The 26,403-nt window shown below is 44.0% G+C and overlaps 1 protein-coding gene across 16 annotated transcripts in view; it reads left to right on the top strand.

Moving 5' to 3' along the window:
- Window positions 1-24,185: 24,185 nt before the first annotated feature.
- BTRC (beta-transducin repeat containing E3 ubiquitin protein ligase) overlaps window positions 24,186-26,403 on the top strand; it is a 176,015-nt gene continuing 173,797 nt past the window's right edge. For 9 of the 16 annotated variants that reach the window (XM_057734606.1, XM_057734604.1, XM_057734603.1 and 6 more), the window contains exon 1: window positions 24,186-24,332. In XM_057734606.1, coding sequence (XP_057590589.1) covers window positions 24,285-24,332 — 48 coding nt within the window. In that variant the 5' untranslated portion in view covers window positions 24,186-24,284. Of the gene's footprint in view, window positions 24,333-24,583; window positions 24,742-26,403 lie in introns of those variants that run through there. The other 7 variants (XM_057734599.1, XM_057734597.1, XM_057734596.1 and 4 more) reach the window with 6 other exon arrangements.

Raw genomic sequence — 26,403 nt, 5'->3', positions numbered from 1 at the left:
CTATTTTTGGACTCTCAGGGTCTTCAGTATTAGAGAAATAATCTGAGGTTGGATTCTGGATCTGACACAAACCCTAGTCTGAACGTCCATAGCCTTCCCACAGATACACATGATACCTCCGATACCAGGCCTGGCCATGGCAGGAAGATTAGGTTTAGAGGAGACCAGACCTTAATCCTTCTGGGGAAATGCCCATAAAGTGAAGCCTTCCCAATCCTGCCCCATCTTCCTCCAACACCCCAGACTTAGGTTAGCTTATCAAGACATCTAGGAAGGGGGAGTTCCCTGGTGGCCTTGTGGTTAGGATCCCAGGCCCTGGGTTCAAGCTCTGGTTGGGAAGCTGAGGTCCTGCAAGCTGGCATGCCCCCCCCCCCGCCCCCCGCCAAAAAAAAAGTCTAGGAAGGGATCTTTGTGGCAGAGAAAACATCGTTCTCATGTGCATATTATGAACCACATCTTACACTATCTGTTGTGCCTGAGCTATGGTCTTTTCTCATTGATTCAGAGATGTTACTCACCAGGTGATATGTAACTATGTGGGATGTTGTGTGTGGACATGTGTTCATGTATGTATATACACGTATCAGTAAACCCATACTTTCATTAGCTGTCTCATAGCCCAGTGGTATCTGTTCTCTGTGTATAGAGACACCTGAGTCTGCACCCTGAAGTTCCCTCCCCGACAGACATCTGTGGATGTGTGTCCCTGAAGCTGAAGCTGACCTTCCCTCTTGTTTCTACCCTCCACTCCTAAAAACGATACATGACCTTCCAGCTAATGTGGCAGGCCACAGAGTGGGATTGTGTGCCATGTGTTTCCTCTTATTTTGAGGAAAGTTCTGCTCCCTGGCAGTGGGTAAATTTGTCTTTATCAAAGAGCTAATGCATGGATGTATCATCAAAGAGATAATATATGCCTGGCACACAGTAATCTCTCAATGCATGTTAGCTATTAACATTATTATAGCTCATTTGTCCTCCCTGACCAGAGGGCGTCCCTCCTTCTCCCCACAGCCCTCCTAGGGCTGGAAGTACAAGTAACTATAGGCACTCCTGCCAGGGAGCTGTGTGAGGCTTGGTGCACGTGCAAAGATCTCCTGGGGTGAGAGGCTCCAGGCCACTGTTGTCTATATCTCTCAGTAGGACAAAAATCTCACACACTCCTGGCAGGTAGGACTTACTCATATTTTTTTTAAAGTTTCCGTAAAATAAGTCTCAGGAGTATCTTTAGACACCACATCCAAAACCTTAAACTTCTAAGACACAAATGGTTTCCTAAACCCATCCTCCTGCAGCTGACATCTTTCCTCCTAGACCAGACCTGAGGCCAGACCCACTGGCCAATGCCCACCAGAGAAGAGCAGTTGCAGTCATGACATCTGATAATCCTAACTCCTTTCCTTTGGCCCAGGTGGCCTATCCTTCCAGCTAGTGATCTGTTTTGTGGCTCTGCCAGGAGCTGACATTCTAAACCAGACCCACTTCTTCAGGTGAAGCAAGATATCATTCGAGTTGGGTGGATGCAGAGCATTCAGTAGCAGAGGCAGGGGAGGGGTGAATGAAAGAGAGAACAACACCACTGCAAAGAATCAGGATTCTCCCAACAATATCTATCCTTAAATTGGCATCAGGGGTTTCCTAGGTGGCACAGTGGTTGAGAATCTGCCTGCCATTTCAGGGGACACGGGTTCAATCCCTGCTCCAGGAAGATCCCACATGCCGCAGAGCAACTAAGCCCCATGCACCACAACTGTTGAGCCCATGTGCTGCAACTACTGAAGCCCATGCACCTAGAGCCTGTGCTCTGCAACAAGAGAAGCCACAGCAATGAGGAGCCCGAACACCACAATGAAGAGTAGCCCCCACTCACCACAACTAAAAAGAAAGCCCGCACACAGCAAAAAAGACCCAACACAGCCAATTAAATAAATAAATAAATAAATAAATAAATAAATAAATAAATATTTTAAAAAATTGGCATCGGGCATTCTTATCACGGTCTATGGAAACCCAGGGGTCTGCACCTAGAGGTGGATTAAGATAAAGATTTGTTTGACTGTTTTTAGACAGGCAAGAAAGGGAAGGAAGATTCTATGGAAGCGATAAACTAGAGGATGCTGGTGATGGATTAAAAATTGGAATTGAATCCTGTCAATGTGTTTATTTGATTTCCACATTTTCATCCCCCCTTTATAAAGAGAGGGGTGGGGAAAGACATCATAGTCATAAAAGAAGAAAGCAAAAAACATAGACCAAGTATTTGTGCATATATTAATTACGCTTATGCTATGGTAACCAATATGTTGATATTTTTATCATAGTTGTTTTGAGTAAGAGAATGTGCTTATATGAACTGTTTAGTGCTCAGATCATTATTTTTCAGTAAATATATTTCAAACCATGAGCACATGATTACGCCCAAGAACTTTGTTTTGCTTATATTTTAATAGACGTTTGCCTCTTATTACCGATTTTGTTTCATTCGTTTTTGATAATTTATATATCAGAAAATTCTTTAATTAAAGTGAGTATTTAAACTGTATAACTAATACATAAATATTTTCTTATTGTAAGAAATTAAACCTTACAGATAAGGCTGAAGAACCCTTGGAGCACCATCTGTGATCCCTGTGGCCACCCCAGGGGTAACCACTGGTGAACTGTAGTAGGGAAAAACAACCTAAATATTCATCAGAAGGGGAGAGGCCTGGCTAAATAAAATGTGGTAGAGTCATATGATAGATTACTATATTGGATTTAAAGAAATAAACTTTATATTATCATGAATAGATCTCAGAGACATGATGCTAAATGAAGATAAACAAGTTCCAGAAACATATGTACAAGTTATATCTATGTACAAGACAATACTGTACATTTTCTGTGGCTGTATATGTATGTAAATATATTTTTAAAGGTTCAGGAGAACTCATCCGAAACTCTCAACAGTGATTATTTGGGGGAGGGGATATAGATGGGAGAGAGAAAGGATGGAAACCAGGATTGGGAGGGTGGTCAAAGGGAACTTTAGCTTTATCCATAATGCATTAATTTTTTAAAAATAAAATATTTGTGTTTGACTTGTTAATTAAAAAAAAATTGGAATTGAATCCTGCCAATGTGTTTATTTGATTTCCACATTTTCATCCCCCCTTTATTCCCACTCCTCTTCCCCTTCCCCCAGACTGACATAAATGAAAACCTGATGGCTATTTCAACTGCAACTTTATATATCCAGGGAAGCCTGAGCTTCCCAGCTGCCGACCAGCTCTGATCCTCTAAACCGAGAGAGACCAGCTGGTCGGAATTCTCAGGGATGGCAGACCCCAAGTGCAAATTTGGCGCCTGCTACCAACAGACTCAGATCATGGCAGAGCACTTCACTTCTCTGGGTATTGGCCTTAATACTAGCCTCTTCCTCCCCCTCCACACATACCACCCTAGAGCATAGTAAGAAGCATCCTGAATTTCTTGAAAAACAATTCTAGAAATTCACCTTTCTGTTTCCCAGTATAATTGCCAGATCAGAATGTAGTCCTCACGAGGATTAGCTTGATCTTGGGTGGGCCAGTCCTCTGCACTGTTGGCCTGGACAGCTGTTGAGTCATCAGCTGGCAGGAGAGAGTGGGAGTGAGTGGGGCAGCTCAGCCCTGCTGCTGAGTGTATGACCCATTATGATAACAGCAAAGATCATTTTCCAGCTTCCTGGCTTGTCTGAGGGCTTTGTGTGTACCTCTAGATACCGCATGGTTTAAAACTGTGTCAGCCTAGGGAATTCCCTGGTATTCCAGTGGTTAGGACTCTGTGATTTCACTGCTGAGGGTCTGGGTTCAATCCCTGGTTAGGGAACTAAGATCCCACAAGCCACATGGCATGGCCAAAACATAAATAAATAAAACGGAGTCATCCCAAAGCAACAACCAACATCCAACCTGCTTGGAGTTTAGTATGATGGCGAGGGGGTATCTAGCATGTGGATAAAATGCCCTCAAAATGGAGACTAATTGATGACTTGAAGAAATAGGCATCAATTCCTGTTAAGTATAGCTCCACTCCCTTACTAGCCAGGCCCTCTCAAATCCAGAAACTTGGTTTGGTGGTCATTACCTGCTCAGTGTCATTAAACTCTCTGGTAATCTGCAGGGATATGTAATTATGCTGTAGTTAGTGATTGTTCACTAAGTAAACCCTTGGTGTAGTTACCATGTAAGTCAACAGTATTTACAGGGTATTTTTTCTGCCTGTAACTCAAAGCCTTACCGAAACAAATTGGAATTGCCTTCTGGAGGCCGTTGTTATAAATTACAGACCCAACATCTGTCCACATCTGCAATGTCTAGACAGCCTGTCTCAGCTACGAGAGAGGAGAGAGACGAACGACGGAAAGCGAGGGAGACATGAGGAGCGGTAGAGGGAAATCTCAGGCTCGCACAATTTTTCTCTGCAGAGGTTTACCCAGATGATTCCTGTGCTGGCTTCTGAAATGGGTCTGAATCTTCAGAAGCCTAACATCAAGCTCTGGAGAGTTCAGGACCTGACCATCAGCCCTGGGTGGGTTGGCAATGCAGCCACTTCCTTTGGGCCACATCTCCGGCCCGATAGGCTCTCAGGTCACGGTGGGGTCTGGAAGTTACAAATGCAGGGACTGATGATGGCCAAGTCAGGAGAGTTGCCTGCTTTTCCAAATTCCCTCCATCCCCTCACCGGCTGCTTCCTGACCATCACCCCTACCTGGCTCAGCTCTTGGGGGGCGAGGCATTCATTTGCCTGCCTTGCCTGTGGTCCCTCTCCTGCACCCAGGGTAAGGAGCCTGCCCGTCAGCTGAGTGATTGTATTTTTTTACAGTTCCTAGCACAAACCTTCTCATTTATATGTAAAGCAGCCATTAGTCATAGCTCCGTTCCCACACACTGCCTGATGTACAATCACATTTTGCAGCGGATGAATCTTTCCACACAGCTGCTCTGCTATGAATAATCCGTCTCCAGGCCCATAAATCAGAAAAAAATCATGCACCTCGTTCGCCTGATCCTTACACAAAGTCATATATTTTACATGAGGACGAGCTAAATATTCATGAGTCTTAAAGGCTTTTTTCACAGGCACTTGTTGGGGTTGTTTTCTACTATTGGGGGGATACCAAGGTTATATTTAGGAAAACCAGGGATTTTAGAGAGGAGAGAAGATGGGAAGGAGAGAATCTTGTTGTGTGTGTGTGTGTGTGTGTGTGAGAGAGAGAGAGAAAGAGAGAGATTGATTGAGATTCCAAGCTTATCTCTTAGTCTAGGAATCACGTGGGACAAAGAATGCTCATGTGAGGTCTTAAAAACATGATAAATACTTGTTCATCTGAGCTACTATCCTGCTCAGAGTCATGAATATTACCTCCCTGACCTTCAAGGTCATTTCATAACCTATGCCCTCTGACCTGTGCAGCAATGACTTTGGCCTTTCTCCATGTAGGGAGGTGCGTGGGAGCCCCACCCTGATTTAATAAAAGCAGAATTCAGGGTGAGGGAGGAGAGATGTGAGAAATGAGCAGATACAAAGGAAACCATTCTGATGCTAACACAGCCTCTGAGCCACTTCAGGCCTCCAGCAGCTTCCTGGGGTTTTTGTTTATACCCCATTCTGGTTCCGGGGAGTATTTAAGGTGGCTTTCCTCACTCTCTGCTTTATCTCTGAACCCTGGTCTATCTCCCTCCACTCATCCTCTTAGTCCCCAGGCCGTGATCCCCATAGTCCGCTCAGAGGGCCCACGTACTCTGCCAAGGTTACTTTCCCTGTGCGGATCCTCAAACTCCCCCTCTTTTCTGAAATGCAAATTTTCACCCCTCCAAGAAGCTTCCTTCCACTGTATAGAGGAGAGAGAGTTACTTGCCTTGCCTTCCCTAGGTAAACAACTCATCACACCAACTCGTCTGCTGGCAGGTGCTTTTTCATTTCATTCTGGCATTTGCTCAGCATTTGTCTGTGTGTTCAGTGGTGCTGTCTGTCTGACTCATTACTGCCTCGGTCTGCAGTGGTGATGATGATGTGTCCTTACTTCCCTTGGAAGGGTAGAAAATTCTCCATCCTGGATTTCACTGACTAGATGAAGAACATATTGATATTTCTAGGTAGATTTCTTGGATTTAGCTTTAGATTTGGAAACATACATAAGCTCTCAGACCCTTTCAGCCTTCGGTAGATGATGATGACTTGTGTTCGAGTAGATGTAGTTCTTCCTCAGACGAAGAACTGTCCCTAAACTATGGTGGCACCTCCGTGGGGAAGATCACTTCTCTGTTTAACAGATGGGCAACTGAGGCATACCCTTGGCAAATTACTTTCACAAGTCAAATCAAGAGAAGATGACAGGAAGTTGCAATTGCATCCAAGTTAAATTTTATGATTTTGACTCAGGGCATCAAGTTTTTTTTACCAACCCTCAGGGTGAAAGACCAGGCATCAAAGCCTTTTCCCATTTCTCTAAGTTCCATGGGTTTACCCACTGTGCTACCCTTTGCTTCTCCAGCTCTCAACCCACTCTTGCTAATGTTCAGAAAGAATTAAGTAAAAAACCTGCCAGAGAGGAGGAAAAAGTCCAAACAATCACAGATGGCCGACTCGCAAATTTAATTTAAAATCATTCTTTATTATCCAAAATATTAAAATTAAAGCTATAATGCCCAAAGGAAAACACAGATTAAAACCCCCTATGTTTCACAGCCTCTTCCTCAGGGGGTCCCCAAAACACTGAGTAAGAATGCGTTGAAAAGAAAGCAGGCGTGCAGGAGCAAAGAGCCAGCTATAGATCATTGAGCCAAACTCTCAGTGACTGACCCAATCAGCTTCCCTTAAAGCCAAACACCAACTGTTTCATATGCAATTAATGATTGCCCTGGCAAATGAAAGTGCATCAAGTCATCACAGGCATCGTTGAATGAGAAGACACACAGCAGTCACAGGTAGCTCATCCCTGGCATCTACATAATGATATTACCAGGCTAATCTGGGCTCAGAGATTTAATTCTGCAAAACACCATGCACTAAATATTTATATTCATAAAAGGGCTAAGGGAGGAAAAAAGCCCACGTGCTGCCTCTAGGCTCCCCATTTGTCTAGAATAGGCTGCCGGCTCATTTGCTGGGGTGTATGGTTGGGGGTCAAGGACATCATTCAAGTGTCAGTAGAATTCCAGTGTTTCTGGCCCCAACTTCACCCTTCGAAAAGGCTCATTGCTGGATTGGGTATTTAGAGGTACCCGAGAGAAGGCAAAGCCCCTTCCTTATCTGGAGATGTCAAAGCAGAAAAGGAGGCCCCCTCAATTATCAGTTGAAAAAGGGGCAGTAGAATGGATGCGAATGTCTGTTCCCCTTTCTTTGGTGCAGAAAAACAAAGTCCAGAGATGGATCAGAGACTGTTAGAATCAAATTTCAAATTTTCAATTGCAGATATAGTTCCAAGTCTTGGTACCACCACACTTACACTATAAAACTGAAGAAGAGAGCCTCTCCAAATAGTCATAAATAAACCAATGCTGATGGAAAGAACAGGTGTTTTCTTTGGCTTTTTGGATTTGTCTCCATTTCCTCTATTGGAGCCTAATTCTGAGCTACGATGGCCCTTATTCAAATGTTCTTTGTAGTGCTCTCCTGGGCCTGATACCTCCAGCATACAAGGCATAGGACCTAATTTGACTTGGCCTCAGGGGCTGCCAGGATCATTTCTGTGACCATCCTGGAGATTGCTCTCCTTTCCCCACTCTCATCTCAAACCCAATTCTTTTTTTTTTTTTAATTAAAGTACAGTTGATTTACAATGCTGTGTTAATTATTGTTGCACAGCAAAATGACTCAGTTATACATATATATATTCTTTGTCATATTCTTTTCCATTATGGTTTATCACAGGTTATTGAATATAGTTACTGACCTTGTTATTTAGCCATTCTATATATACCAGTTTGCATCTGCTAATCCCAAACTCCCAATCCATCCCTCTCCTACCTTTCTCCCCCTTGGCAACCACCGGTCTATTCCGTATGTCCGTGATTCTGTTTCTATTTCATAGATAGGTTCATTTGTGTCATATTATAGATTTCACATATAAGTGTTATCATATGATGTTTGTCTTTTTCTGACTTACTTCACTTAGTATGATAATCTCTAGTTGCATCCATGTTGCTGCAAATAGCATTATTTCATCCTTTTTTATGGCTGAGTAGTATTCCATTGTATATATGTACCAGCTCTTTTTTATCCATTCATCTATTGATGGACATTTAGGTTGTTTCCATGTCTTGGCTATTGTAAATAGTGCTGCTATGAACATAGAGGTGCATGTATCTTTTTGAATTATAGTTTTCTCTGCATATATGCCTAGAAGTGGGATTGCTGGATCATATGGTAATTCTATTTTTAGTTTTCTGAGGAAACCCCATACTGTTTTCCACTGTGGCTACACCAGCTTACATTCCCACAAACAGTGTTAGAGGGTTCCCTTTTCTCCACACCCTCTCCAGCATTTGTTATTTGTAGACTTTTTAATGATGGCTATTCTGACTGACGTGGGGTCATTGTAGTTTTGATTTGCATTTCTCTAATAATTAGCAATGTTGAGCATCTTCTCATATGCCTAATGGCCATCCATATTTCTTCTTTGGAGAAATGTGTCTTTTGGTTGACTGCCCAGTTTTTGATTGTGTTCTTTGCTTTTTTGTTGTTGAGTTCAAACCCAATTCTTTTAATTCAGCCCCTTCTGCCCTTCACTCTCCTTGGCAGAAAATGCAGATGATGGAGCCTGTTGGTTCTCTGTGCACACCATGACCTGGAGCCTTCAGCAACTTTTCCAGGGCTCTGCATGTTATAATCAAGATGAGATCAGCTAATAAAAATTACTTTGGTTACAATCCAAAAAGATTAACCAGCCTTAAGGGTTTCACGGCTATGCATTACACTTTTCAATTTTCCTACAATTAAGCTAACAACAAATAATATTGACAAATAAATTGCCAGATCTGCTAGCTGAAGCCCTGCCATGGCAAGGGAGGGTTGTTCTGCTGCTGAGTGATCGTTCAGCCATTTCCTACTCGTAAGGTCCAGCTTGTGAGTTCTAACACGCTGGGGCACTAGCACTTTGGCCTCATGGGTGAAAGGGCGATGAGGAATGGTTGCTGGCTTTGCTTTTAAAGAAGAATTTTTAAAAAGATGATAATCATGACTGTTGCCCTCCCGCCACCTCTGAAGAATATTCCTGGTTTCCACTGATTTATTGACCTCCTGCTAGAGAAAATCCAAGGTAGGGAGACCTATATTCTCGTGAGGCACAACTACATCAACTCATTAACTAATGAGGGGTCACAAATCCAGGGCCCAATACAAACTAGACCTAGCACTAATAAAATTTGGGGATGGGCCTAAGACTCTCAGTGAAAAACCTCTCCCACACAGATGCTGCTAGAGGTCTATGGAGGCCAGACTTCACCATGCCTGGCTGCCCTAGCATCAGGAAGGATAGGAGGCTGCAAGATATTTGGACCCTGTCTACAATGGTAAGGCCCAATTACTTCTCCAGATATTTCTATTATGCAGCATCGGAGAAGAAGACAGCAGGAGAATGGGCTAGGAGAGGAGGACAGCGAAGGAAATAAAGATCATTGTTACCATTTAATGAGAGTTTACCATGTGCCAAGCACTGTGGTAAGTGCTTTCACTCAGTAATTTATTTAATCCTCATAATAATCCTATGAAGTAGACCCCCATTTTACAGCTGAAGAAATCGAGGCTCGGAGAAGTTAAATAGCAGTTCCAGGAATTGAATCCAGGTTTTGGTTCCAGAGCCTGTGCTCTTTACCACAAAACCAATGAAAACTGCCAAATGATTATAGTACAGAAAGTATCTTTCTATAAGAGAATTTAAATTCTGATCTAAGGGTCTCCCTGGTGGTCCAGTGGTTAGGACAATGCTTCTGAAACAGGAGGGAAGGGGGCAGAGCACAACCTTTGAAAGAATGACATAGCCCGAGGACATGACATAAACTGATTAGAACCAAATAGGTCCAAGATGGCAGACTTCCACTAGACCTTGAGCCTCAGTATATGCTTATTGTAACACATCAGCAAGCTCAATGACACACCCTCAGACACCATGACAGTTCCAAGGCCAGATCATAAGGGTCAAAAAGTGGGCAGTGGCCCAATTCCTGGAAATCCCCACCTCTTCCTGAAATAGCTGGAATACTCCTCCCACTTATTAGCCTATGAAATTGCCCACCCCTATAAAAACTGACAACCCCATACTGGTGCCTCTTTCACCTTTTGAGATGGCCCACACTCTGTCTATGGAGCTTGTTCCTCTCTAAATAAATCTGCTTCTTACCTATCACTTTGTCTCTCACTGAATTCTTTTTTTTTCTTTTTCTATTTTTTCTTTTTCTTTTTTCTTTTTTTTGCCTTGCAAACTGGTTGATTTGTACCATTTTTCTATTCTGCATATATGTGTTAATATATAATATTTTTCGCTTTCTGACTCATTTCACTCTGTATGACAGTCTCTAGGTCCATCCATATCTCTACAAATGTCGCAATTTCATTCCTTTTTACAGCTGAGTAATATTCTATTGTATATATGTATCACATCTTTATCCATTCCTCCTTTGATGGACATTTAGGTTGCTTCCATGTCCTGGCTATTGTAAATAGTGCTGTAATGAACTTTGGGGTGCATGTATCTTTTTGAATTATGGTTTTCTCTGGGTATATGACCAGTAGTGGGATTGCTGGGTCATATGGTAATTCTTAGTTTTTCAAGGAACCTCCATACTGTTCTCCATAGTGGCTGTATCAATTTACATTCCCACCAACAGTGCAGGAAGTTTCCCTTTTCCCCACACCCTCTCCAGCATTTATTGTTTGTAGATTTTCTGATGATGCCCATTCTAGTGGTGTGAGGTGATACCTCATTGTAGTTTTGATTTGGATTTCTCTAATAATTAGTCTCACTGAATTCTTTCTGCGATGAGATATCAAGAACCTGAGTTTCATTAAGTCCTGAAACCAGATGTGTGATCTCAGTTGGAAGACCTTGTGTTTTGGCTGGGTTCGAGTCCCAGCTGCGAGGGTTCAAGTCCCAGTCAAGGTTTTGGCCGGGTTTGAGTCCCGGCCCTGGGTTCAAGTCCCAATCTGAGGTGCATAGTTTCATTTCCGCTGCAAGGGACACAGGTTCAGTCCCCTGTTGGGGGAACTAAGATCCCTCATGCCATGCAGTGCAGGACAAAAAATAAAAAATAAAATAAACGAAATGTAAAAAATAAGTAAATTTTGATCTAAGAAACAGGACATCTAGCCTCAGTCACGTTCACTTTGATACAATGTTTGATCTTCATCAGAATCAATAAATATCTGACAAGAACCCAGGCTCCTGGGCCAAATGGGAGAGTGAGAGTGTTCTGTTTCCCCAATTATGAGAAATGGGGTAACCTTTAATTAAATCACCTGAGAAGCTTGTTGAAAATGCAGGTTCATGGGCCCCACCCAATCTTCTTGATCAGAATAGGGGGCTCATGAATGTGCTGTTGAACAAGCTCTTCATGTGGTCATTACGCATCCCCAAAAGGCAAACCACTGACATAGCTATGAACACTGCCCTCAGATAATTTCTAATCAAACCCAAGCCCGCTGCCCTGGCATCCAGGCCACTAATCTGAGCATAGGCAGCCCTCACCTCCTTCACTCTCCCTCTTTCTTCAGTCTTTCATTCAGGCCAGCTGCATTTCTTCCTCCTGTCTTCATTCTAATTCACCCTCGTCCCCTCATCTGTTCTCTCCCCTCTACTCGTCACCTGTGTTTGGGTTTTGTACACCCTGGCCTGCTATGACCTCTTTCTCTCCTTCTTTCTTTTTTAAATGTAATTTTTATTCAAGTATAATATACATACAAAAAAGTACACAGGATAATAAGGTTACAGCTCAATGAATTTTTTCAAAGTGTATATACCCATGTAGCCAGCATGAAGTCTTTTGTTTAAAAACACAAATTTGACTCTAAATAGCACTGAAGAGTAATGTAAGTCTTTCGTCTCTTAAAGGGGCAGCAGGAAAGGGAAATTCCACCACACATCTCTCCTTAAAGACCTCTCCTCAGAGAATCTTCTCCCACCAAAAACTCTCTCCCTTCTTCCCTTCCTTTCTTTCCTTTCACAGGTATTTATTGGGCACCCACCATATTACGTGCTGGGCTGATGATGATGAACCTGGTCCTGCTTTCATGGCGCTTACAGTCTCATGAGGGAGACAAATGAAACACAGAAAGGAAACAATAATTATAAATAAATTGTGACAATTGCTCTGAAGGGATTAACTGGGTGCTCTGATACCTGGAGGGTGAGGAAGTAAGGCAGGGGAGGAGAAAAGGGCAGCTTAGAGCAGAGTACGAATAGCAAGGGCAAAGGCCCTGAGGTGAATGGAACACACCTTGGCTCGAGGCAGGAATTCTTTCCTTTCTGCTCTGACTTTGGCAGCCTCTCTTCAGCCCTCTCCCATCTTCACAATCTCTTTTTCACCAGAAGCTTTTTACCTTGTCTGCATCTTTTTATAGGAACAATTTACTGTTTTCTCTCTTACAGCTTAATAAAGGTTCATCAACACAAACCCTGACTGTTTAGTGAGGTAGGGAAGGGGGAAGAGTGTGAACTTGCACTTTAATCTTTTTTTTCTCTCTCTTTCTTTCTTTCTCCCTTTCTCCCCGCCCCCCCCGCCCCTTTTCTCCCCAGAAACGTTTGCGCAGGATTTATCCACTTACTCTTTGCAATCAGCCCTCAGTCCATCCTCAGTGCAATGGAGTTGTCCCTGAACTAAGTCTAAAGGAAGCCTCTGGGTTGCCTCCTTTCTCTGGTTTCTCACAGTTATCACTGTGAGACTCACAGGGGAGCTCTGTTCAGGAGCTCAGAGGTTTAGAATCAAGAGGTCTTATCAGTGGTTTTAGGAGATACACTGCTTTGTTCCTGAGCTAACACTGTCACCACCAGTAGCCCTGACATAAAAGGAGGGGGCAGCACAGTCTGTGCCCCAAAGGATTTGGCTGTGAGCCGTTCAAATTCTCACCTGACAACAATGACTTGAATAAAAGTGTTACAAGCACAAAGAGACCTGAGGATTCAAGAGTGGCCTGCTGGCTCTGACTTTCTTCCTGCCCATGTCAGTGTGGGCCCTTTGTGCCCTCTGACCCAGAGGGAGGAAGAGCAAGTCCTTCTACTAGTCTCTTCTCTCCCTTTCCACCTCCACCCCTCAGCCCATCCTCAGATCCTCTTTCAATCCTGTCTGCCATGAACTGGCCTCTTCCCTGAAGGACTCCCTCAGTCAGACTCCCTGTCAGGTGACTGAAGTAGGGAGAATGTTGGGAGGTGAGCCCTCATAAGAAAATAATTAGATGTTTCAAAAGCCCAGCTTTACAACCCTTTGCACTTCTCCAGTATTATGTGATAGAGCATCTCATTCTGGTAAATTCCATGTTCTGGAGGTGAATTAAAACAAATTAAAAAACTAACAAACAAATTACTCTTCCACACTGAGATTCAGGTTAAGGCCTCAAAGCCAAATCTTGGTATATGAATCTTCTTATGTCCTTTCTGTGTCCCAGTCCTGGACAAAATTCTACCCTGTCCTTATCACCATCATCACCACCATCTAACATTTACTGAGTCCCTACAACGAGCTAGGGCCTGGCAAAGTGCTTTATGTGCATCTTTTCCTCCTGGACCAGCTAAACCTGGACTGCTAAGCCTGACCCAGGACAGTGGTTCTGAAACAGGAGGGAAGGAGGCAGGGCACAACCTTTAAAAGAATGAGATAGCCTGAGGACACAGCATAAACTGATTAGAACCAAACAGGTCCAAGATGGTAGACTTCCACTAGACCTTGAGCCTCAGTATATGCTCATTGTAACATCAGCAAGCTAAATGGCACACCTACAGGTGCCATGACAGTTCCAAGACCAACCATAAGGGTCAAAAAGTGGGCAGTGGCCCAATTCCTGGAAATCCCCACCCTTTCCTGAAATAGCTGGAATACTCTTCCCACACATTAGCCTATGAAATTACCCACCCCTATAAAAACTGACAGCCTCCATACTGGTGCCTCTCTCACCTTCTGAGATAGCCCACACTCTGCCTGTGGAGTGTGTTTCTCTCTAAATAAATCCACTTCTTACCTATCACTTTGTCTCACTGAATTCTTTCTGTGATGAAACATCAAGAACCTGAGCTTCATTAAGTCTTGAGACCAGGTGTGATCTCAGTTAAAAGACTGTGGGTTCAAGTCCCAATCTGAGTTTCAGCTCTGAGGGTCAATCTCCAGGGCTGTGCTATGAATGAGGTAAACCCTCAGGCAAGCTCTGGAAGCAACAGGGAGAACCCAGGGACTGGGGATAAAGTTTAGATCTTTTGCTCTCTGATAGTTGAGACATGGCTGGGACAATCCTCTGACAGAGACTAGAGAGTAGCATTTGGCCATGTGTCCATTTAATAACTAGGAGAAAGATACAAACTTAGGATGGGGAGTTCTGAGTTCAGGGAAGCTTTTTTTCCTTGTTCTTGAAAATTTTTTTGTGACTATTTTTAATTTATTTTTACTTTTTGGCTGCACTGCATGGCATACAGGATCTCAGTTCCCCGACCAGGGACCAAACCCTCACCCTCTGCAGTGGAAGTGCAGAGTCTTAACCACTGGACCTCCAGGGAAGTCCCCTTATTGAAATATAAATGATTTACAATGCCAAGTTAGTTTCAGGTATAGAGCACAGTGATTCAGTTTTATATATATACATAAAACATGTATAAATGTATATATGTATTTTTCAGATTCTTTTCCCTTGTAAGTTATTACAAAATATTGAATATGGTTCCCTGTGCTATAAGGTAGTTTCAGGAAAGCTTTGAGATCAGAAGTCAGTAAGGAGCTTTATGGCCTTATACATATATATTGCAAACTACCAACATATTCATAGCTGAAATGATACGAGACTTGCATCAATATAATCCAAAGGATGGGGGAAAGAAGTAGGTGGGGGTACAAATGAAATACAAGTAGCCATAAGTCAATATTTTTGAAGCTGAGTAATTGTTGCAGAAGGGGGAGCAAGAGAATGCTCATGTCCCAGGTCTCGGAATAGTTCCTGGGATGGGCCACCAAGTGAGGGTCCTTAGCATTGTGCAGGGAAGAATTCAGCAGTGAGCCATAGTAAAGTGAAAGCAAGTTTATTCAGAGACCACATTCCATAGACAGAATGTGATCCATTTCAGAAAGTGAGAGCAGTGACTTCCCTGGCGGCCCAGGGGTTAAGACTCTGCAATTCCACTGCAGAGGGTGCGGGTTCCTACATGCCTCCAGTGTGGTCAAAAAAAAAAAAAAAAAAAGAAGCTGAGAGCACCCCTGGGGTATGGGGTTATTAGTTTTTATGAGTTGGTAATTTCATCTGCTAACAAGTGGGAGGGTTATTCCAACTATTTTGGAGAAGGGTTGGGGATTTTCAGGAATTGGGCCACTGCCCACTTTTTGGCCTTTTATGGTCAGCCTCAGAACTGCCATGGCGCCTATGAGTGTGTCATTTAGCATGCTGATATATTAGAATGAGCATATAACGAAGTTCAAGGTCTACAGGAAGTCTGGTCTTCCAACATCTTGCGCCTAGTTGATTCTAACCAGTTTTTGTAGTATTCTGTTTTTCTCAATGGCTGTGTCATTCTTTTAATGTTCATTCCCTGTCCCCTTCCCTCCTGTCTCCTAATGAGTAGAAGGAAATCACTATATTTTTCTCTTTACCTTTCTATGTGTTTGAAAGTTTACATAATTGAAAGTTACACACACACAGAGTCAATGGCCTTTCTTTGTAGCATGTTTACTTCCACGTGTTTTCTTTTTCCCCTTCTGTCTTTTCTCCTCTCCTCTCCTCTCCTCTGCTCTCCTCTTCTCTTCTCTTTCTTCTTTTTAGTTGTTTTGTTATTCTCAAGTAAGTTTCCTTCATTTTTTAAATGGCAGCCTATTTTAGCTGTGGTAAGGACAAACCAAGTCAAATGGGGCCAGTGAGAAAACGGTTCCTAGGACCCTAGGGGCAGTAGTGGTTGAAGGAACAATCATGCACCAACCCCAAGAAGACAAATATTCTGGGGTAGGGAATCTAGACCTCTTTGTATAGCTGTCCCGGCTCCCACCTATACACTGCTGCCCCTCAAAACTATTTGCCTCAAACATTGTCTATTGATACATGGAGGAGATTGCACTTGATTTAAGGGGTAATTCCTTGACACTGAAGTCCTGACTCTACATACCACCACCCCCACCCTGCCGCCCGAGTCTGATCCCAGACCTCTCTGGGGCTGACAGCCTGGCTGTCTGGATTGCTCTCTGTTTAGCTGCTGACTAATATGTCCCATATGGAAGCTTTTTCCAGCTGCAAGTCCCCCTGGATTTTCCCCTGGGGCCTCCGTGAATGACCTGCCCTGCCCTGCAGGGCTGTCCACATTCCAGATTCTCATCTATCCCCCCCATCCTCCTAAGCTGGTTCCAGGCTGAAATCTTATATTTGCCCTTCTAGGGACACCCTCCAGCCTTCCCACCCTAGCTGGACTTTGAGAAATAACCTACATGGACTGTATCTTGCTCTCTGGCTCTGTTTTTTTGGCTAACAGGAGATAATAAGATTAGAGGGTAGGAGGAGAGTGATGTTTGGCTGTGAGTCTTTCCAGATCCCTCCCTGTTAACAGCGAGGGGCTCCATCCCCCTTTTTAATTAATTAATTAATTTATTTATTAATTTATTTATTTAATTGGCTGTGTTGGGTCTTCACTGCTGCACACGGGCTTTCTCTAGCTGTGGCGAGCGGGGGCTACTCTTCGTTGTGGTGCGTGGGCTTCTCATCGCAGCGGCCTCTCTTGCTGTAGAGCACGGGCTCTAGGTGCGTGGGCTTCAGTAGTTGCAGCACATGGGCTCAGTAGTTGTGGCTCACAGGCTCTAGAGCACAGGCTCAATAGTTGTGGCACACGGGATTAGTTGCTCCACGGCATGTGGGATCTTCCTGGGGCAGGGATCGAACCCATGTCCCCTGCATTGGCAGGCAGATTCTTACCCACTGCGCCACCTAGGAAGTCTTCCATCCCTTTTTTTGTTTAAATAAATTTATTTATTTATTTATGTATTTTATTGGTTGTGTTGGGTCTTTTTTTGCTGTGCGCTGGCTTTCTTCAGTTGTGGTGAGTGGGGGCTACTCTTCATTGTGGTGTGCGGGCTCCTCATTGCTGTGGCTTCTCTTGTTGTGGAGCACAGGCTCTAGGCACGTGGGCTTCAGTAGTTGCAGCACATGGGCTCAATAGTTGTGGCTTACAGGCTTAGTTGCTCTGCGGCATGTGGGATCTTCCTGGACCAGGGCTCGAACCTGTGTCCCCTGCATTGGCAGGCAGATTCTTAACCACTGCACCACCTAGGAAGCCCCCCCTCCCCCAATCCCCTTTTGAAAGCTATTGTTATTGTCAAGTGGCCCTCAACCCACAGCTACCTCAGGGTCTTGGTAACCACTCCTTCCCCTCAACCCCTCAGGCTAGGAGTGGTATGGCTCCTGCAGTTGCTAGCCCAGGGGTATGAACTTCCCTTGTTGGTCTCCCTGCCACACCTTTGCAAATAGGCCTTTAATTAAACCCTACTCAAATTAATCAAGTTTGCATGTGCCAGGCCCATACTGTTGCCAAGAGATCCCTGAAGTTAGTATATATTTTGTTTTGTTTCCCTTACAAATAGAAAGCTTCTTGAAGGCAGATCCTCTCTCTTAACTATCTACAGAGTGATAAACACATAGTAAGTTTTTTGTTTTTTGGTATTTTTGGCCGCATGGCGCATCTTGCATGATCTCAGTTCCCCTACCAGGGATTGAATCCAGGCCCTCCGCAGTGAAATCTCGGAGTCCCAAGCACTGGACTTGCAAGGAATTTCCCATATTTAGTTTTTACCTGATTGTCCCACGGATATCTTTTCTAGCTGTTTTCTCTTTCGTGTGTCAGTGTAATGTGTGTGTTGTTCTAGGGCCCAATCAGAGATCAGTCATTGAATTTAGTTGTCATGCCTCTTCAGTTTCCTTTGAAATAAAGCCTCCCCCTTTTTTGGGGGGGGGTATATCTTAGTTCCCCAACCAGGGATCAAAGCTGGGCCATGGCAATGAAAGCACTGAGTCCTAACCACTGGATTGCCAGGGAATTCCCTCCCTTTTTTCAAACAAAACAATGAACACTAGACCCCCAATTTCTACCTCTAACCACTGTGCTTTCTCTTCCCTCCTTCCCTTGATAGCCACATGTTTTGTAAGAAGAGGTTCAGCAGTCTCCATTTCCTCACCTTTTCTTTTCAACTCACGGCAGTATGGTGTTTCACTGTGATCCACACTTGCCAGATTTTCCTCCTGTCTCTCTGGCCACTTCTTCTTGGGCTCCTTTGCTGGCTCTTCTTCTGCTCCTCCTGTAAATCTCTGTCCTTTTTTTTTTTTTTTTTTTTTTAAGATTTTTGATGTGGACCATTTTTAAAGTCTTTATTGAATTTGTTACAATATTGCTTCTGTTTTATGTTTTGGTTTTTTGGACTCAAGGCATATGGGATTTTAGCTCCTGGACCAGGGATGGAACTCGCATCCCCTGCATTGAAAGGTGAAGTCTTAACCACTGGACCTCCAGGGAAGTCCCTCCTCCTGTAAATCTTCAGGTTCTTCAGAATTCTGTCCTAGACCTGCTGCTCTTTACACTGCTTGCACTTTCCCTGGATGATTTCATCCTTTCCTTCAATTGCCACCTATATGTTGAAGATCCCTATCTATAGTCCAGGCCTTTCTCTTCAGCTTCAGTTCCAAATATCCAACTGCCTCCTTGATGTCTGAATCTATGTGGAAGTCTCAGGCATCTTGAAGCAATATGTCAAAACAAACAAACAAACACAAAAACTGATTATCTTCCTACCACCTGTTCCTTCTATTGTGTTCCCTGTCTCAAAAAATGGCACTCTTCATTTATTCTGTTAACTGAACCAGATACCTAGAAGTTATCTTTGACACATCCCTTTAACGATATCCATGACATACCTAATTAATCACCGTCCTATAGATTCTATCTCAATATCCCCATCTACTTCTTTCTTTTCTCATCACCTCCCTCATCAGACCTCCGTCATTTCTCCCAGGAAGATTTCAGCAGCCTCATAATCCTTTTCCCAGCCTCCAGCTGTAAGTGATTTTCTAAAAATACAAATCAGACCATGCTGCAGCCCTGCTTAAAAATGTTCAGTAGTTTCTTACAGCCCTCAGAATAAAGTCCAAATTCCTTAATTTGGCATATAACCTGGGACGAAAATCAAGATATTTTATAGTTGGTAAGGTACAGGCACTGACCCCAGTTAGAAAGGATGTCAGGTGACATCTGGTGTATGCCATACACATCATCAGTGTATGTCAGCTGAATAATGGCTTGCCATAGAGCCCTATGCTATTGTCCTCTTCAGTCTCATTTAGTGCCACTCTTCTCCTAAAATCACACTAGGCTTGTTTTGGTTCTCAGACTGCACCACCAAAAATGCAACTTTTCGGACTTCCCTGGTGGTACAGTAGTTAAGAATCTGCCTGCCAGGGGACTTCCTAGGTCGCGCAGTGGTTGAGAATCTGCCTGCCAATGCAGGGGACATGGGTTCGATCCCTGCTCCAGGAAGGTCCCACATGCCGCGGAGCAACTAAGCCCGTGCACCACAACTATTGAGCCTGTGCTTTGGAGCCTGTGAGCCACAACTATTGAGCCCATGTGCTGCAACTACTGAAGCCTATGCACCTAGAGCCCGTGCTCCGCAACAAGAGAAGCCACGGCAATGAGAAGCCCACGCACCAAAATGAAGAGTAGCCCCCACTCACCGCAACTAAAAAGAGAGCCCGCACACAGCAAAAAAGACCCAACACAGCCAATAAAATAAATAAATAAATAAATAAATAATAAGAACCTGCCTGCCAGTGCAGGGGACACGGGTTCGATTCCTGTTCCAGGAAGATCCCACATGCCATGGAGAAACTAAGCCTGTTGCGCCACAACTACTGAGCCTGCACTCTAGAGCCCGAGAGCCACAACTACTGAGCTGACGTGCTGCAATTACTGAAGCCTGCATGCCTAGAGCCCGTGTTCCGCAGCAAGAGAAGCCACCACAATGAGAAGCCTCAATACCGCAACAGAGTAGCTCCCCCCACCCCCCGCAACTAGAGAAAGCCTGTGCGCAGCAACAAAGACCCAACGTAGCCAAAAAGAAAATAATAATAATAAATAAAATAATCTTAAAACAAAATGAAACTTTACCTGAAATGCTCTTTCTAGCAGCCTCACCGTCACTCCACAATGTCCCCACTACACAGAGCTGCCCTGAAGGGAACTGACCACTCTATCCAGATAAGAATGACTTTGGCCTAGGACAGTGGGAGTATCTGTTGAGGGAACCTACACTGCTAATAATGACTCCTTCTACTTAGGCACAAGAACACAGAGCCCCAGTGGGGTTAGCAAACTTTCCTAAATAGGGAACTGACTCATGATGTTTTTTGAGGACAAGGAAGTAAGGGGACAAAGGGGAAACATTCGTTATTTAACTCCCAACTAAAACAGTATTTTGCCTCCCAACTGAAATACAAATAACCTTTCCCACCTCCACCAGACCTCTTGATCCTAGGATTAAGCCTATCAGATATTCAAATAGTTGATGGGTTTTTAATCAGTTAATCACCTTGCTTCCATTCAACTTTGAGCTTTGATTGGCTGTTCTTCGAAAATAGTGGATTTGGGGGGTGGGGGTTGAGTAGTTCTAGAGTTTGGAAGGCAAGGTAGTCATAGAGCGGGACTCTGGATAGCCAGAGGTCAGCAAGAAGGCACTGAGCATCTAAACTTCAAGGCAGTGATCTCAAATCTGGCTGCAGAATAGAACCATCAGAGGACCATTTAAAATTACCATTGCCAATGGCCTACCACAGATCTATTAAGTCAAGGGTAGAGGACTTCCCTCATGGTGCAATGGTCAAGAATCCGCCTGCCAGTGCAGGGAACACAGGTTCGATCTCTGGTCTGGGAAGAACCCATGTGCCATGGAACAAATAAGCCCGTGTGCCGCAACTACTGAGCCTGCGAGCCACAACTACTGAATTGACATGCTGCAGCTACTGAAGCCTGCATGCCTAGGGTCTGTGCTCCACAACAAGAGAAGCCACCACAATGAGAAGGCTGAACACAGCAACAAAGAGTCGCCCCTGCTCACCGCAACTAGAGAGAGCCTGCGTGGAAGCAACAAAGACCCAACGCAGCCCCCACCCCTCCCCCCAAAAAAATCAAGGGTAGAACTTGGGTAGCAATATTTTGTATAAAGTTTCTCAAATGACTCATGAGCAATTAGGGTTGAGAGGGGAATGCCAATGGGATGAACAAAAATCACAAGCATGTGTGGAATAGCTCTAGCTCTGGCCTGCTATGTATTATAAGCACACACTACAGAAGGGGGGTTAGAGGGGCAGAATACTATGCTTAAAGAAGGGCATAATCCTTGTGGGTTGGAGGTTGTCCAAGGTAAAATGTATAGACTGGCAAAAACAAAGGGGAAAGTTTGATGATGCTGAGTGTGGTAGAGTAGTGTGGTGAAGTGTAGACTGCCCTTGTCTTTCTGTACTGCAGTTCAACACTACATAGTCCAATTAAGTGTCCTTAATAGCCTATGAACCAGCAAATGTGATCGCAGGTATGTATTCCCAAAGGTATTCATGGGAGCATGTAGGAAGTTGATCACTGCAGTGTTACTGGGAGTGATTGGGAGCTGGAGTCTTTGCTGGGAGAGTGAATAGGTAGAATGTAGGGGATACACACCATTAGACTACTATTCAGCAGTTAGAAGCAACAGGTTTGAGGTACACATAGCAACATGAGTGGATCTTAAAACCATAGGTACTGGGTGCAAAAAGTATGAAACACAATGGGATATATAACAATATTATATTTGTGAGTTAAAAATGTAGCACACAAAATAATATCTATTTTGCAAGAACCATGCAAACAAAAAGACTGCCAGCCTCATCAGGCAATATTTTCATACTCCTCTACGGATAACAAAGTAAAACAAATGACTTCTCAACAGAATAGAACTTTAGAGTTTGAAAGATCTTAATCTCCCACCCAAGCTGAATCCTCCTAGGCAATCCTGTCTCTGTGTTTTCAGACAATATGGTCATCCTGTCTCTATATTTCCTTTGTCAGGACAGCTGTGATTACTAGAACGCTCTGAATCTGAGTCTTACGTCAGTACAGTGTGGTTCAGTGAAAATAGCACAGGCCTTGGAGTCAAGCAGATTTGGGTTAGAATCCTGAGGATGTAATTTGCTATGTGAGTTGAGCAAGTTATTTATCCCCTCTCAATCTCACTTACTTCATCTGTAAATTAGGGATAATAATACTTGTTTTACAAAATTACTCTATATTAGAGATTATGAATGTATACCTAGTACAGTGCCTGGCACAAAGAGCTAATAAAGTGACAGCTGTTATCAGCAGCAGCAGCAGCATCATTATTATTATTATTACCCCACCCATTGGTCCTAGTTTGCCGTATAGAGCTATATACATACACATTTCAATACTTTCAAATACTTGAATTTAGCTGCCATGTTATTCCCAAGTGCTGTTTTTTCCAGTGTAAGCATCCATCAATATTTTTTCTTTCAGTTATCTTGTCCTTGGCTATGCTCCAGCATATGATGTTTATAGAACATGGTGCCCATAACTGTACAAAGTACTCCAGGTGTGGTCTTAGTGCTTTAAAACAGAGTGAAACCATAAAACTCTATTCCCCAGACATTAGTCCCTTCAAGCTGCCTAGGACTGCTTTGGCTTTTTGGGCAACCATGTCACATTATGCCTTAGTCCTATGAAAAGTTGCAGGTGGTTTTCATATGAATGAGTTTTGAGCCTTCATTTTGCAGTCATGTAGAACTTTTCTCTTTTTTAAATTCAAGAGTAAAACTTTTTTTATTAACCTAAAGTCTATTATGTATCAGGCATTGTGTTGAGTTCTGAGGACATAGGGATGAGTAGAACAAAGTATCAACATACTAGAAATGTAAGCTCCATAAGACTGGCTCTATTGTGTCACCTGAATCCCCACCTCTTGGCAAAATGTCTGCACGCGATTATATGGGTTATATGCTGTTTGTTGAATGAACGAATGAATAAAATAGTTTACAATGGAAAATTGCCCTATAGCCAAAAAGACATTTCCCTAATTCACTTATTTTATGAACTCAGATATTTTGTACAAGTCTATCACTTTTAGCCCAACCCTAGTGTTTTTTCCACTTTCGGTAAACCCAACTTCCAAAATAAATTCGTACTGTCCCTTTTAAGGCCAAACTAAGTACTTACATGCTTTATTTGCTGGACGGCCATTATAGTCCACCATTAAAGGCCTTTTGCAAGTACCTGTTTAACCCTTAATGCAGGGCTTACATATCAGGGGTAGCAGCAGCTGGCCATGGTGTCTTTGTGCTAAACACCCAAGAATTTCCTGAGCCTAGTTCTATTCATCCCTAACTTTCTGTGGGTTAGAATAAGGTGACAGGCAGAAGTGTGGGGCGGTGACTTAGGAAGACCTTGAAATACTGCATTGGCCTATGAGGCGCTGCCAGGTGCCCATAGGCCCAATGCCTCTGGGTCGAAGTCCGTCCCGCAGACGCCAGATATATGAATTCTGGGGGCGTCACAGTTAGGGAGGCCCTAGGACCTCCGTTCTCTCACAGCTTTTTCCAGTATTTGGGCTACAGGTGAGGCGCTGGTCGCCATCTTGATACCATTTACCCCGCAAGCCGCCACTGGCGTCGCTCGGTAACCACGGAGACACTAACGCCCCTCCCTTTCCCAGCCCTAGAGGCTGTAAACTACGACTCCCATACGCTGATTCTCTCTACTTGACCGCCAGTTGTCTAGATTTGGCTTGTCAGCCACCGTGACCCTACCGCAGTGAACTGCGGAAGTTGCAGTTCGCGGTGTGGCCTCACTTTTTGCAGCGGGAGGCTCCAGAACTAAAAATCCCGTGAGCCAGAGGGCTCACGCATGCGCACGGAACAGCTAGTCCTCCCTGGCCCCCCAGCGGGTGCCTGAGAGGTAAGAGGGCGGGGGAAGGAAGAGGAGGCGGGATCCGGGCGCTGCGTTGGCTGCGGCCTGGCACCAAGGGGGCGGCCCCGGTGGAGTGCAGACCCAGTGGCCTCTGGCAATTATGGACCCGGCCGAGGCGGTACTGCAGGAAAAAGCGCTCAAGTTTATGGTGAGGAGAAGGTGCAGGCCGGGGAACAGTGGAGGCGGTGGCGTTGGCGGCGTCGCTGAGGCTCGGGCCTGGGCCGCCCGCCCGCTGGAGGAGGGGGCAGCGGGACTCTGGGCTGAGGCCGGTGGCGGGGGCGGCTGAAGGGATGGGACGGGAGCTCCTGGGAGGTAGGAGGGGTTGCGGAGAGGACCCGGGGGGTGGGGGCAGCAGCTCCGCCATCTTGTGGATGAGAGGCCAAGTGACAGCGGGAGCTTAATCCGGGAGGGGGCTCTGGGCGGCTCGCGGAGCTGTGGAGGGAAAGGGGCGTAGGGACAGTTACTGAAGAGCGGAGGAAGCCAGGAGGAGAGACGCCGTGAGGCCGCTGGCAGGGCCTTCCCGGTGTGAGGGTTACGGGTGAGGCCCGGGAGAAGAGGTGCATTCAGGAGTGGGGAAGGGGAGAGCGGGAGAGTGGGAGGAAAGATACTGGAAGTGGGAGGTGGGTGGGAAACGGGCAGGGCTGGATGCAGATGGATCTAAGGGTGGAGGAAAGACAGGGCTGGTGGGAGACTTACAGTTTTGTAGAGTGAGGTGGGAGAGATGATCTTTGCCTTCACAGTACAATCCTAGCATGGCAAAACTAATGTTGACAAACTCTGGAAAGGACTAGGCCTTACTTAGGAAGAAAAGGACTGGGGATGGGGTCGAGGGCTAAGATGACAGTCTCTGGGAAAGGAAGGGGTTTGACTAGCAGCCAGAATTACAAACATTAGAGATACTAAAATGTGGGGACCAGGTACTGTATCACTTTCTGGGAAAAGAAAGGCCATGGAAATTAGAATCCAGAGACCCCTGAGAAGTGATAAGAGCAGTGGAGGTATTCAGGAGATAAAAGGGGGAATGCAGGTAGTGACAAATGGGAGATGTAAGGATTGGTAGTTACTTAGGAGTTTTAGGTTGAAGCACAGTATGAAATTGGATTGGATTTTGTGGGTGTGTTTAAATCCTTTGGAGTCTAGTTCTTTAACTTTGTATCATACTTTTTTTTATATGTGTATGTTTAGCAAATTTGTATAGTGTGATATTTAATGCTTTTATTCTGGTGCTTCATTTGTAAATCCTAGATGTAAAACCAGACTTTGTGGTTACAGCTAAAGAAAGATGGAAAGGATAGACTTACTTTTATCTTAACAGTTGTCCTTAGGGACTTTGATATTATTTGCAATGTAGTTTTGCTTTTTCGGAAGTAATTGTAACCTGCCACTCCAAATCTTATTTCTTTTGTTACATAGTTATTTTGTGTCTTTGCCTGAGATACAGAAACAAATCTAAACAAACATGGACACTAACTTAATTGAATTTAGACTTTAAACTGCTCCATTTACAAGAATACCTTTTCAGAGACTGGTCAAATTTACTATAACTTTTTTTTAATTAGTGCTTTCAAAAACACCTAACTAAAGTTCAGGTGTATCTTTAACAAAATTCTATTAGGCCTGAAGAAGGTTCTTGAGTTTCTGTCCTATGTTGAAATTCTAAAATATTAAGAAGAGGCTTTGACATTTTTTTTTTTTTTTTTGGACTTTAGAAGTGAGAGGAAGTTGCTTTGTATCTACAGCCAGTTTCTAGATTTAAGTCAGAAAAGTGGCATCTGCTTATTTTTGTTTTCCTGCAGAGAGGTTGACTCAGTCCTAATCTTGACACGTGTCAGGTTTATGGAATAATGTGGTTTACAGATCATAAAGAGACATTATGAGATCATCTTCTTTACTCCCCATTAGACCTCAGCCTAGGAGCATTTTCATCCAATTGATCTCTGCTTTGTACCAGTGAATTGTTTTGATAATGGTCTCCTGATTGAGTTAAAGTGGAGCTAGAGATGGCCATGTCGTAGTTTGCAGCTTTTGGGACATCACGTATTATTAAATGTTGAGTCAGTTTCCATAGGGAGAAACCAATTCTTCAATCTTACAATAGTTACTTTCATTTTTGACCTTGCCTGCTATTGTGGCCGCTGTTTGAGAAAAGGCCAACTGGAAGAGAGTCACCAAGAATGACACCTTAATAACTGAAACAGAATGGAGAGTTGGAGATTTGG

The sequence above is a fragment of the Hippopotamus amphibius genome, chromosome 5, assembly GCF_030028045.1.
Source record: "Hippopotamus amphibius kiboko isolate mHipAmp2 chromosome 5, mHipAmp2.hap2, whole genome shotgun sequence".
NCBI classification, from domain to species: Eukaryota; Metazoa; Chordata; class Mammalia; order Artiodactyla; family Hippopotamidae; genus Hippopotamus; species Hippopotamus amphibius.
The sequence above is the reverse complement of the archived record's forward strand: the minus strand, read 5'-3'. Positions and strand labels throughout refer to the sequence as shown.